This window comes from Trachypithecus francoisi, unplaced genomic scaffold, assembly GCF_009764315.1.
Source record: "Trachypithecus francoisi isolate TF-2019V2 unplaced genomic scaffold, Tfra_2.0 Lachesis_group12, whole genome shotgun sequence".
Taxonomy (NCBI): domain Eukaryota; kingdom Metazoa; phylum Chordata; class Mammalia; order Primates; family Cercopithecidae; genus Trachypithecus; species Trachypithecus francoisi.
Genome location: NW_022681457.1, coordinates 28664397 through 28679016, shown reverse-complemented (window position 1 = coordinate 28679016; position 14620 = coordinate 28664397). Strand labels below are relative to the sequence as shown.

The window sequence follows — 14620 nt, the reverse complement described above, 5'->3', positions numbered from 1 at the left end:
TGACTTCGTGATCCACCCGTCTCGGCCTCCCAAAGTGCTGGGATTACAGGCTTGAGCCACCGCGCCTGGCGGAAAAAACATTTGATAAAATTCAAAATCCCTTCATGATAAAAATCCTCAAAAAACTGGGTATAGAAGGAACATACCTCAATGTAATTAAAAACAATATATGACAGATGAATGGGTAGTATCATACTGAATAGGGAAAAATGGAAAGCCTTTTTTCTAAGATCAGAACACAACAAGGATGCCCACTTTCACCACTGTTACTCAACGTAATATTGGAAGTCCTAGCTAAGTCAATCAGACAAGAGAAAGAAAGGGCATCCTTTCTTTCCTGGCAAACCAGGAGGCAACTTATCCTGGTTTGCAGATGATAGGATCATGTACTTAGAAAAACCTAAAGACTCCATCAGAAAACTATTAGAACTGATAAACAAATTCACTAAAATTGCAGGATAAAAAATCAACATACAAAAATCAGTGGCATTTCCATATGGCAATAGCAAACAATCTGAAAAGGAAATCAAGAAAGTAATTCCATTTATAATGGCTACAAATGAAATAAAATAACTTAAAATTAACCAAAGAAGTGAAAAGTCTCTACAGTGAAAACTGTAAAACACTGATGCAAGAAATTGAAGAGGACACAAGAAAATGGAAAGCTATTCCATGTTCATGGATTGGAAAAATCAATATTGTTAAAATGTTCATACTACTTGAAGCAATCTACAGATTTAATGCAACCCCCGTCAAAATACCAGTGAAATTCTTCACAGAAATAGAAAAAACGATCCTAAAATTTATGTGGAACCACAAAAGACCCAGAATAGCCAAAGCTATCCCAAGCAAAGAGAACAAAACTGGAGGAATCACATTACCTGACTTCAAATTATACTACAGAGCTATAGTAACCAAAACAGCATGGTACTATTATAAAAATAGACACATAGATCAGTGGAGTCTATGTGTCTGAATAGAACACAGAACTAAATCCATACATATACAGTAAACTAATTTTTGACAGTGGTGCCAAGAACATACACTCAGGAAAGGACATTCTCTTCAATGTATGGTTCAGGGAAAACCGGGTGTACATATGCAAAAGAAGCTAGATCCCTATCTTCTGCCTTGGACAAAAATCAAATCAAAATGGATTAAAGACTTATCTAAAACTTCAAAGTATGAAACTAGTAGAAGAAAATATTGGGGAAACTCTCCCGGATATTGGACTGGACAAGGATTTCTTAGTAATACCCCATAAGCACAGACAACCAAAGTAACAATGGACAAATGGAATCACATCAAGTTAAAAAGTTTCTGCACAGTGAAGAAAACAATTAACAGTGAAGAGACAACCCACAGAATGGGAGAAAATATTTGCAAATATGTGAAAAACAACTCTATAGGAAAAAATTTGGTAATCTGATTAAAATAATTGACAAAAGATCTGAGTAGACATTTCTCAAAAGAAGACAGATGGCAAACAGTCATATACAAAAGGTGCTAAACATTGTTGATGATCAGAGAAATGCAAACCAAAACTACAATGAGATATCATCTCACCTTAGTCAAAAAGGCTTTTATCCAAAAGTCAGGCAATAGCAAATGCTGCTAAGGGTGTGGATAAAAGGGAACCCTCATACACTCTTGGTAGGAATGTAAATTAGTACAAACACTATGGAGAACAGTTTGGAGGTTCCTCAAAAAACTAAAAATGCAGCTACCATATAGTCTAGCAATACCACTGATGGGTAAAACCCAAAAGAAAGGAAATCAGTATATCGAGGAGATACCCCTATTTTTATTGTAGCACTGTTCACAGTAGCTAAGATTTGGAAGCAACTTGAGTGTCCATCAGCAGATGAATGGATAAAGAAAATGTGGTACGTATAAACAATGGAGTACTATTCAGCCATAAAAAAAGAGATGCTGACATTCACAACAACACGGAACTGGAAGTCATTACGTTAAGCAAAATAAGGCAGGCACAGAAAGACAAACTTCACATGTTCTCACTTATTTGTGGGAACTAAACGTTAGAACAATTGATCTGGTGGAGATAGAGAGTATGTGGTTTACCAGAGGCTGGCAAGGGTAGTTGGAAGGAGGGGTGTGGGAGGAAAGCTGGAAGGGTTAAGAGGTACAAAAAATGGTTAGAAAAAAATAAATAAGACTTAGTATTTGGTAGTACAACAAAATAATTGTACATTTCAAAATATAACTAAAAGAGTATAATTGGATTGTTTGTAATATAAAGGATAAATGCTTGAGGGGATGGATACCCCATTTACCCTGATGTGATTTATTATTATTATTTTGAGACAGAGTTTCCCTCTTGTTTCCCAGGCTGGAGTGCAATGGTGTGATCTCGGCTCACTGCAACCTCTGCCTCCTGGGTTCAATTGATTGTCCTACCTCAGCTTCCTGAGTAGCTGGGATTACAGGTGCATGCCACCATGTCCAGCTAATTTTTGTATTTTTAGTAGAGACAGGGTTTCTCCATGTTGGTCAGGCTGGTCTTGAACGCCTGACCTCAGGTGATCCGCCCGCCTCGGCCTCCCAAAGTGCCGGGATTACAAGTGTGAGCCACTGAGCCCAACCCCTGATGTGATTATTACACATTGCATGCCTGTATCAAAATAGCCTCCACCCATAAATATATACACCTACCATGTACCCACAAAAATTAACAATTAAAAAAAAAAAGCATAGTTATAGTTAGTGGTAGGTCCATATAGCATTTGCTGTCTCCCTTTCATTATAGGACATTGTTTTCACTCTTGGGGTATTTACATTATACTCCTGGCACCTGTAGCACTAAAGACTTTATTCAAAACAGAAGGAAAGCCTAAGAAAGCATCTTTGTATATTAAATCTGTAATCACAGTTACCAGTCAGCTAAGACTGAAGATTCCAGGCCTTATGGCGGAGAGACTCTTTAGTTCTGTGTCACACACAGAATGACCAGGTAGGTCATTCTCTTCACAGTGGCTCTTTAGCAGAGCTTTCTCTAGAAGCAGAAGTTTTGTTTTGTTTTAAATGTTTTTTTTTTTTTTTTCCCCTGATTAACAAAATATATGTTCACCATGCCTTCTGTTTCCTATCTTAGGGAGAATAAAAAATCCGCATGCAAATCTACCACCAAGAGATAACAGTGGTGGAAGTTTAAGTGAATAATCTCTTCTGTATGTAAATTCTGTATACATTTAAAGTGTCTGCGTTTCAGTCTCTCTGTTGATCCTCACAGGAGGCAGATAGAGCAGACTATTTTCTTTTTTTTTTTTTTTGAGACGGAGTCTCGCTCTGCCGCCCAGGCTGGAGTGCAGTGGCCAGATCTCAGCTCACTGCAAGCTCCGCCTCCCGGGTTCACGCCATTCTCCTGCCTCAGCCTCCGGAGTAGCTGGGACTACAGGCGCCCGCCACCTCGCCCGGCTAGTTTTTTGTATTTTTTTAGTAGAGACGGGGTTTCACCGTATTAGCCAGGATGGTCTCGATCTCCTGACCTCGTGATCCGCCCGTCTCGGCCTCCCAAAGTGCTGGGATTACAGGCTTGAGCCACCGCGCCTGGCCAGAGCAGACTATTTTCTACATTCATAATATATAGGTAGAGGCTCACTGATGTTAAATAACTATCATGGCCACACAGAAAGTTAATGGCAGTTAGAATTAGAACTCCTGCTATTTGACTCACTGATTGGTAACCATGTGGAGCCATAAAGGAAAAAAAAAAATTGAGAACATGTTGTTGCCTTGCCTTTGTTTTTTTTCCCAGCAGTACAGATGGAAAGACTATAGGCTATGGAGCTGAACAGGTACTTACTAGCTAGATATTTTGGATATGTTACTGAATGTTTCTGAGCCTGGTACATAATAGGCACTTAAGCAGTAGTTTTTGTTTTTTATTTTTAATGCTATCTTTATGGCAGGGAGAATGGACTCTTTTGCACTGTAGGGACTGCCAACGTTCTGTTTTTCCTACAGCTGTACTTTCAAATGGCTGCTGCTGCTTTCGTTGCAGCCAAAGATCTATTCCTGTGGCAAAGCAGAGGAATGTAACAGTGTGCTTGTGCCATAGACTGACTTTCTCCAGAGACAGGCCAAATACTTAGAGAAATAAAAAAAAATCCCATGAGAATTATTATTCTGTTTTTGAATTTTGTCTGAATGGAATCATATCCATGAGATTTATTTTAATATCCTGAAGATGTCATTATTATGTCCCCAAAGGAGACTGTGCAGTATATATTTGGGGCATTTTTCTGAATCAAATGTAACATTCAGTGTAGAGAGCCTTGGGGCTTAGCATATGTAGACTCAACGTTTACCGTATATAACCTGTGTGACCTAAAGTAAGTCACCCGTCTTCTGGATATAATAAGATCTGGCCTTTCCCACAGGATTGTCATGGCAATCAAATTACATGATATATATAGAAGCACTTGGTAAACCATAAAGCACTCCAAAAATGTATGGCAGCACTTTTTTGTTTTTAATTTTTTTATTTTATCATTTGCTCCTTGATTATCAGGAAGCCTGATTAAACCTTCTTCAGCATAGTGCCCCAAAACCTGCCTGGGGCCTGGCACACGGGACTTAATAGATGTCAGAATTGCACACCGAAAGCAGAGGAGATATTTAGAGCTAAAGGAGAGAAGAAACTTAGGTTTATGAGAGATTTATTTGAGGTCTTTGCCAAATAATTCTGATTACTGACCACTGATTAAGTGACTGATAAAAAAAATTAAAAGTAATGATTATATATAATAGCTGACATCATTTACTGAGCCAGATTCCTTCCATGTCAGCGATTGTATCCATATTTTTTTTTTTGTAATTCTGATCACCCTGTAGGTGAGGTCTTATTATTCATCGTTTTACATATGTAGAAACTAAGGTTCAGAGAATTATCATTGTCCCTTATAACAACTTATTCTCTATTCTTAATGACTTCGGGGTAAAAGAATAGCTTAGCCAGGAAAGGAAGATAACTTAGAGTTGGGGGAAAGGTTTTAGGGCTGAGATTTCTTTTATGTGTTTTAGCTTGGGTAAAATAAAGTCTCTGCTTTTCACGCTGATCTAATACTCTTGTCACAACTGGAAGAAGCCTTAATACCCATGCAGTTCTCCTTTATAGAAGCTCAGTCTAGCATAATGAAGCAGTGGTGAGGTGGTAAAAGACACCAGGCTTCTGAATCCTGGTCCACCTACCTTTCCAGGTACAGTGGCTTTTCCTGCAGGGTATATATAACCTTTCCATTGCCTAATTATTGGTTTACTGGGCTATGCCTTCTCTGTTCAAAGAAAAAACAAAAACAAACAAACAAACAAAACTTAGTGCAAAGCTAATGAGTTATATGCAGTTCAAATGACCTTTAATTATTAGAAGAAAAGTTAAAATTATATATTTTGTTAACTATACCTTAATAAAGCTGGGCGGGGGGCAGGGGCAGGAAACAGGGCAAACTGATAGTGTAAGAAACAGTTAAAATGTGAACAATTAAAATGTAAACATACTTGAGATTCTGGTCCATTTTCAGATAAATGTGAAATAAAATTGTTTTTTTAAAAACAAATTATGTAGATTTAACATTCAACTTAAATACAGTTAGTAGCATGTACAAGCAGGTGTGTGGGTGTATTAAAAAGCAAAGTTCAGAGGGGTCAGATATTTGAAAACAAAAAAAGCAAAGTTCACCTCATCTGTATGTAGAAAATGATGCTGGGCCACAGATCATGGATGTTTAATCCACTACCGCTAGTATTTGTGCTTAGCGCTTCTAAGTGCATGGAACTCTGCAGAAATGACATATGACACATTTCCTGCTCCCAAGGAAATAGTCTTGCTAGCAGAAGCTGGTCTCCTGAGTCCTAGGCGAGTTTATTGTGCTTTACTGATTTTTCGTCAGAGAGGAGGTTGTGTTTACAGGTATGAAAGAGCGTAGCATGAGATTGTATGCATGAGTTCTCATATCTTCCATTCATCCAGCAAACAGTTATTAAACACCTACTATTTTCTGATCACTTTGTTAAATACCATGGATACAGAGATAAATCATCAAGGTATTTGCAGTGTCTGTCTGGAGAGATAGTCATGTACATAAAGATGTCCATATATGTACACATACTTAGTAAGGAACCTGATAAAAGTAGCATTTAGTCTTCTGTTGAGTTTGGCAGGAAAGATGCTAATGTGCAACTTAGGTTTTTGGCTAAAGGTTCCTAGTAGAAGCATCATTTGGTACAGGGTTATAATTCAAATCGGAACTGAATGTGGTCTTTCATTTCCTAGCCATGATGGAATAACACGGACAGGGTTTACCTTCCTGCATTAAGGTACTAGAAAATCAAACATTTATCAAACAACATTTTTCAGTCTTTGGATGACAGGCTGTAAAGGATTGTTAAGAAAGGATGAGAAGAGAAAAGAAAGCTATAAAAAAGACTCAATTGGAACTTTTAGGGATGAAAAATATCTGAATTGAAAAATAAAGTGGGAGGAATTAACAAATTAGGAGAAAAGATCAGTGCATTAAGGAAGTAATAGAAACTGTCCAAATGAAGTGTATAGAGGAAAAAAGATTGTAAAGCAAATGAACACAGTATTAGTGACCTGTGGGGCAATATCAAAAAGTCTATGAAGGGTGGGGGCAGAAATTTTTTTCCCCCAAAATTTAATGAAAACTTTAAAGGCACACATACAAGGAGCTCAATAAACATAGAATGTAAAGGAAACTGTATAATAAAGAGGAACATTTCATAATGATAAAATGGGTTAACTCCTCAAAAGCACATAATGGCCCTAAGTGTGTATATTTTTGATGAGAGAGCTCCAAAATATGTGAAGTGAAAACTGATAGAACAGAAAGGAGAAATAGACCAACCCACAATTATAATTGGGATGTTAATATTTTTAACTCAGTAATTGATAAAACAGTGAAACTGAAAGTCAATATAGAAGACTTGGATAATACTGTCAGCAAGCTTAATCTACTTGACATTAAAGAACATTCCATTCAACAACAGCATAGTATACATTCTTTTCAAGTGCACATTGGGTATATACCAAGATAAACTATATTCTAGGCCGTAAAAGCAATCTTAATAGTTTAAGAGAATTGAAACCATACAAAGCATATTCCCTGACCAGAACAATATTAAGGTAGAAATTAATAGCATAAAGATATTTGGAAAATCCCCAAATATTTGCAAATTAGCACACCTCTAAAGAATTCATAGATGAAGAGAAATCACAAAGAAAATTAGAAAATATTTTGAACTGAATGAAAATCAAAGCACAGCATAGTGGCTGGGCGTGGTGGCTCACTCCTGTAATCCCAGCACTTTGAGAAACCAAGGCAGGTGGATCACTTGATATCAGGAGTTTGAGACCAGCCAGGTCAACATGGCAAAACCTTGTGTCTACTAAAAATACAACAATTAGCCAGGTGTGGTGGCACACACCTGTAATCCTAGCTACTTGGGAAGCAATAGAATCACTTGAATCCAGGAGGCAGAGGTTGCAGTGAGCCAAGATTGCACCACTGCACTCCAGCCTGGGCAACAGACCCTGGCTGTTTTTGTGCCTGTCTCAAAAAACAAAAAAAAAAAACCTACAACATAGGAAAATTTCTGGAATGCAGCCAAAGCAGTATATAGAGGGAAATCCGTAAAATTAATTCTGTGAATTAAATCCCTAAATGCTTATTTTAGAAAAGAAGAAAGATCTAAAATGAGTGATCTAAGCCTCTGTCTTAAGAAAGTAGCTGGGGCGAGGTGGCTCATGCCTGTAATTCCAATGCTTTGGGAACCTGAGGTAGGAAGATTACTTGAGGTCAGGAATTCACAGCCAGCTTGGGCAATATAGTGAGACTTGTCTTTTAAAAAGGAAAAAAAGAAAAAGAAAAAAAAGGAAACTAGAAAATTAAACCCAAAATAAACATAAGAAATGTAAGATTGTAAGATAAGAATAGAAATCATGCAATGAAAACCAATGAAACTAAAAGCTGGGATTTAAAAAAAAAAAAAAAAAGATTAATAAAATTGCTAATTCATAGTCAATTGATCAGACCAAAAAGTGAGTTTACATAAATTATCAATATCAGAAATGAAAGAAGGACCTCATTACAGTGTACGTATTTTTTAGAAGAGTAGTAAGGGAATATTTTGAACAATATTATGCCAATAAACTTGACAACTGAGATAAAATAGATTCTTGGAAAAGACAAACTGTGTACCTAAAGCTCATTCAAGAAGAAATAGGTAGCATATGAATAGCTCTACTCTATTAAGTAATTGATACAGTTTGGTTGTGTTCCCACCCAAATCTCATCTTGAATTGTAGTTTCCATAATCCCCATGTGTCATGGGAGGGACCAGGTGGAGATAATTGAATCATGGGGAGGCAGTTTCCCCCATCCTGTTCTCAAGATAGTGGGTTAGTTCTTATAAGATCTGATGATTTTATGAGGATCTTCCCCCTTTGCTGGGCACTCATTCTTGCCACCCTGTGAAGAGGTGCCTTCCACCATGATTGTAAGTTTCCGGAGGCCTCCCCAGCCATGCAGAGCTGTGAGTCAGTTAAACCTCCTTCCTTTACAAATTACCCAGTCTCAGGTATTCCTTTATAGCAGCATGAGAAGAGACTAATAGTCATTAAATAGTTCTGTTTAATTGAAATTAATCATAAGCTTTAATTAATAATAGGGCTATTATAGCTCTACTTACGTTAAAGAAATTGAATTTGTAGTTAAAAACTTTCCTCTAAATAAAATTTCAGGCCCTGATTGCTTCACTGGAGAATTTGACAAAAAATTTAAGGAAGAAATAATAATAATTCTACATAAATTCTTCCAGAAGGTAGAACACTTCCTTGTTGATTTTATATGGCTAGGATTACCTTCTGCCAAAATCTGACAAAAACATTACAAGGGGGGAGAAAGTAGAGTACAAAAAAATCCAGCAATATATTAAAAGGGCAGTATATCATGACCATATTGTGTTTATCTCAGGAATTAAGGTTAGTTTAACATTTGAAAATCAGTCAGTGCAGTTTACCATATTAACAAGAATATAGTAGAACTATCCTCAATAGATGCAGAAAACCTATTTGACAAAGTGTGACATCCACTCATGAGTGTAAAATTCTCAATAAACTAGGAATAGAAGGGAACTTTCTCAGCGTAATAAAGGACATCTATCAAAGAATCTATTGCTAACATATTTAAAGGTGAAAGAAAGACTGAATACTTTTCACTAAGATTTGAGAACAAGGTGAGGATGTCTGCGCTCATATAGTGTTCTATTCAGCGTTATGTTGTAGAACTTCATCTGTATAATACAGATTTGAAAGGAAGAAGCAAAACTGTGTGTATTTAAAACATGATATATGTAGAAAATCTTAAAGAATCTAGAAAAAAGTGATTGAAACTAATTACCAAGTTTGCACAGTACAAGGTCAATATGCAAAAATTAACTGTAGCTCCACACAATAGCAGTGAACACTTGGAAACTAAGTAAAAAATACCATTTGTAATAGCTCAGATTATAAAGTAGTTGGGGATTAATTTAGCACAGTATGTTTCCTGTATGCTGAAAACTACAAAACACTAGTGAGATAAATTTTAAAAGACCCAAATAAGTGATTTTTATGTTTATTAATTAGGTGGTTTGATATTAATTTGGCAGTTTTTACCAAATTCATCTATAGATTCAACACCACCCCAGCTCTATTGGAAGATTTTTATGGAAATTGACAAGCAGATTTTAAAATTTATGTGGAATGGCAAAGGACTTAGTATAGTCAAATCAGTTTTCAAAAATAACAGTTTTAGAGGATTTATCCTACTTGATTTCAACACTTCTTATAAAGCTTCAGTAATCAAGACACTGTGATACTGGATTAAGAGTAGACAGACCAGTGAAATAGAACAGAGAATGTAGAAATAGAAATATACCATGTGGGCAATCATTTTTGTCAAAGATGTGAAAATAAATCAATGAGGAAAAGATAATGTCTTTCACAAATGTTGGTAGAACAATTTGACGTCTGTATGCAAAATAGTGAACCTTGACTATGACCTTGTGGAATATACAAACATTTATCAGGAAAGTGTTAGAGGTTAAATTGTGTCTCTCCCCTTCCAGATTCATATATTGAAGTCCTAACCGCTCGTACCTCACAATATAATCTTATTTTGAAATGGGATGATTGAAGTGTAATTAGTTAGGGACAGGTCATACCGGAGTAGGGTGGGTCTCTACTTCAATATGACTGGTGTTCTTACTAAAAAGGGAAATAAAGGGCCAGCAGGGTGGCTCACACCTATAATCCTAGTGCTTTGAGAGGCCACGGTGGAAGGATCACTTGAGGCCAGAAGTTTGAGACCAACCTGGTCAACAAAGCAAGACCCTGTGTCTACAAAAGAATTTAAAAAATAGTAGGCAAGTACAGTGGTGTACCCCTATAGTCCTAGCTATTCAGGAGGCTGAGGTGGAAGGATTATTTGAGTCCCGGAGTTCAAGGATGCTGTGAGCTATGATCATGCCACTATACTTTAGACTGGTTGACAAAGCAAGACCTTGCCTAAATAAAAGGGCCGGTGGCGGGGGTGGGTTGGGAAATGAAGACACAGGTATGCACACAGGGAGAACAACATGTGAACATGAAGTCAGATATCAGGGTGACACCTCTACAAGCTAAAAAATACCACAGATTGCCAACAAACTACTAGAAGCTAGGGGAGAGACAAGAAAAAGATTCTCTCAGTTCTTAGAAGGAGCCAACCCTGTAGATACTTCGATCTTGGACTTCTAGCCTGCAGTACTGTGAGACAACAAATTTCTGCCATTTAAGCTACTCAGTTTTGTGGTGCTTTGTTATGGCAGCTGTAGCAAACTATATTAAAAGGATCATAGACCTAACCGTAAAAGCTAAAACCATAAAACTAGAAGAAAAGATAGGAGAAAATCTTTGACTTTTGGTTACACCCACATCTCATTAAAAAGTTATAAGCAAGAATTATAAAAGATAATATTGATCTTAAGACTGCATCAACATTAACATTTTTTGCTCTTCAAAAGACACTATTAAGAAAATGCAAGGTGAGGCCAGGTGCAGTGGCTCATGCCTGTAATCCCAGCACTTTGGGAGGCTGAGGCGGGCAGATCACTTGAGGTCAGGAGTTCAGGACCAGCCTAGCCAACATGGCAAAACCCCATCTCTACTAAAAAATACAAAAATTAGCTGGGTATGGTGGCATGCACCTTAATCCCAGCTACTGGGAAGGCTGAGGCAGGAGAATCACTTGAACCAGGAGGCGGAGGTTGCAGTGACCCGAGATCGTGCCACTGCACTCCAGCCTGGGCGACATAGTGAGACTCTGTCTTAAAGAAATAAAAAAGAAAATGGAAGGTGAGTCACAGACTGGGAAAAAAATATTTGTATTTTATGTATGTGTGTGTATGTAGCATAACATATATATGATTAAGGACTTTTATCCAGAATATATTTTTCACAACTTGTGCAACTCAATCATAAGAAGACAAATAATGTGAATAAAAATTTGGCAAAAGAGGCCAGGCATGGTGGCTCACCTCTGTAATCCCTGCACTTTGGGAGGCTAGGGCAGGGGGATCACTTGAAGTCAGGAGTTCATGACCAGCCTGGCCAACATAGTGAAACCCTGTCTCTACTAAAAATACAAAAATTAGCTGGGTGTGGTCGCACACGCCTGTGATCCCAGCTCCTTGGGAGGCGGAGGCAGGAGAATCGCTTGAATGTGGGAGGCGGAGGTTGCAGTGAACTGAGATCGCACCACTGTACTCCAGCCTGGGAGACAGGGCGAGACTCTGTCTCAAAAAAAAAGTTGGCAAAAGATTGAGACACTTCACCGAAGAAGAAATGCTGATGTCAAAGAACCACATTAAAAGATACTCAACTTGACAGTCTTTAGGGAAATGCAAATTAAAATTACAAAATACCATTTACCCACTTGTTAGAATGGCCTCTAACAGTTCCAAGTGTTGGTGAGAATATAGAGCAGTGGGAACTCTCTTATAGTGCTAGTGAGAATACAAAGTTGTGTAGCTACTTTGGAAAACAGTTTGACAGTTTTTTACAAAGTTAAAGATACACCTAACCAAATGAACCAGCAATCCCATTTTCTAGCTATTTACCCAAGATAAAGAAAAACATGTCAATTGGGAGACTTGTAACCGAAGGTTCAAAGGTTCGTAATAACTTGTGGAAATAACCCAAATAAATGTCCATTACCTGGTGTTTGGATAAACAAATTGTGGCATACCCACAAGATAGAATATAGAATACTAATTGGCAATAAAAGGGAATGAATTACTCATACATACATAGGATGAATGAGTCCTAGGAGCATAATGCCAAGTGAAAGAGAAGGAAGACACAAGAGTACATGGTATACAATTCCACTTGTAGGAAATTGTTGAACAGTGAAGTTATAGTAACAGAAAGTAGATCAGAGGTTGCCAGGGGCTTGAAATGGAGGGGAGATTGACTGTCAATGGGGAGGAGGGAACTTTGGAAGGAGTTGATTTCTTTATCATGATTATAATGGTGGTTACATGATTATACATTTGTGACTCCTCATTGAATTGAACACTTAAAATTAGTTTATTTTTCATGTATTCTACCTCAACAAAGAACTATAAACAGTCTGTGTCTGTCAAGCCCTGTTAGGAATGTAATTAGATAAATGTGATGTGGGTCCAGTCTGTGGACATGGTATGGAAAGATTTACAGTTCAAAGGGACAAGAACTCTAGAGAGGAGTGCTGAGGCACAAAGGAAGGAGTACTTGATCAGGGAAGGCCCCACAAGGGAGCCTTGAGTTTTAATTTGATGGCTGAACAGGAGTCAGACGAATGTTGAGGGGAAGGACATTCCAGGCAAAGGCATGCAAGTGGGAAACTGTATGTTATGTTTTATAAGCCACAGGGAGCCTGGTATTGTTGGAGCCCTGGTGTCATGAGATTTATGTGGAAGTAGCAAAAGTTGAAGCTGGACAGGTTGGCAGAGGTAAAAGGTGGAATGTTTCTCACATTTGCTTATCAAACTCCTATTGCAAAAACAACTAGGTACTTGAGAATCCATTCCTTTTGGACAAGAGATGAGATTATCAGTGCGCCCTTTCATTTCTGTTTATTCCTTTCCTTTTGGCTTAACACAGACAACACCACCACCACCACCACAAAATACCTTGTTTTTAGACTTAACAGTTTTAAAACTGTAATTCTCCTTGAATAGACCTCAGCTGAATTTGTATAAGTAAGGCTGTATTTAAGCTTTCACATGTTACAGAAAGGAAACATGTTTTGATGTTTGAGAAAGCCTTTAGTATTAGCACATTGATAGCCATCTGAAAGAACTGAGATTAGCCACATGTGGCTTGTGCCTTCAAGGAAATGTCAGTGTCTTTGCACCAATAGTGAGAAGTATAAAATCCCCACATTACACTTTGGATGAGAGAAAATCTTATGAAACGACTTACTAGTTCAACTCTGTATACATGAAATCTTTGAACATCACTCTCTACCCTTGGAGTAATTCAGGGAAACGTATACGTGTGTGTCTGTGTCTGTGTTGGAGGCAGACTCATAGAAGGATTTACATTAAAATGGGATAGCTGATTTTGAAGGCCTGGTCTAAAATTTAATGCTTTCTTGTGTGTTGCAGGCTGTGGAGTTTGAAGGCTGGGCCGACACCCTCTTTCTTCTGCAGTTCACCCTCTCCTGTGTAATGGGGTAAGCCTTTGCTATCTTGTTAGCAGATAGTTTTCCTAAAGAAATAGGTTAGAGAAATTTGCGTGCCTCATTTCTCAGTATCTTTTTAGGTCTCCTGAGTATGTCAGCCTAGGATAATTAAGGCTCCAGATTCAGGTGGTTTCATAGCCCTTGGGAATCTGCTCTTAGGGCTACTGAATTGATACCTTAGACGGATGAAGAAAAGAAACAGTTTACCTGATAACCTGCTGTTTAGTAAGCACCATCATATTTCAACATGCATTAGTTTTATCTCTATACTGACCATTTGACAGATAGAACTTTAGTAAATTGTCTAAATTTGCACAGTTTGTAGGTGGCAGTGGCAGCATTTGAATTTGGGGCAGTTTGACCCCTCTTTACCATGTTTTCTTCTTCATAGAAGAGAGTATGTAGAGGATGAGAGGATACCTGCAGACATGCCTCTTCTCCTCACCTCCATGTCTCTCTAATGTGGTTTTTTTTCCTCAGCTAGTCAGTCAGTTTAGTTGCTATTTGGTGACTGGATCTGGCACACAGTGAGCAGGTGCTTCAAAATAAAGTTGACCTGATGCCTTGGTACTAAGTCAGGCTGAGAAGCCTCAGTGTAAATCAGAGGCTTTGTATCCCCTCTTAAAGTAGTTTTAATTTGGTTTTCTTCAATATTTAAGGATCTCTCTTGCCTCCATCTGGCCCAGAGGACATGTTGTCCTTATGGAAGGTGCAAAACTGCGTTTTAGGGTCTGTGAGCGCTGAGCTTTCTGTGTCTGGCTTAGGCGTATTAGTAGGAAGCATGATCTATAAAAAGTCATGATTGTAAGAGATGGTTCAGGGTTTTGATGAGGGCA

General features: G+C 37.9%; 1 protein-coding gene across 4 annotated transcripts in view; it reads left to right on the top strand.

Moving 5' to 3' along the window:
• Window positions 1-14620, top strand: part of SLC35D1 (solute carrier family 35 member D1) — a 56531-nt gene that overhangs the window by 17970 nt on the left and 23941 nt on the right. For all 4 annotated transcript variants that reach the window (XM_033225235.1, XM_033225232.1, XM_033225236.1 and 1 more), the window contains exon 9: window positions 13708-13775. In XM_033225235.1, the coding sequence (XP_033081126.1) occupies window positions 13708-13775 (68 nt within the window). The remainder of the gene's footprint in view (window positions 1-13707; window positions 13776-14620) is intronic.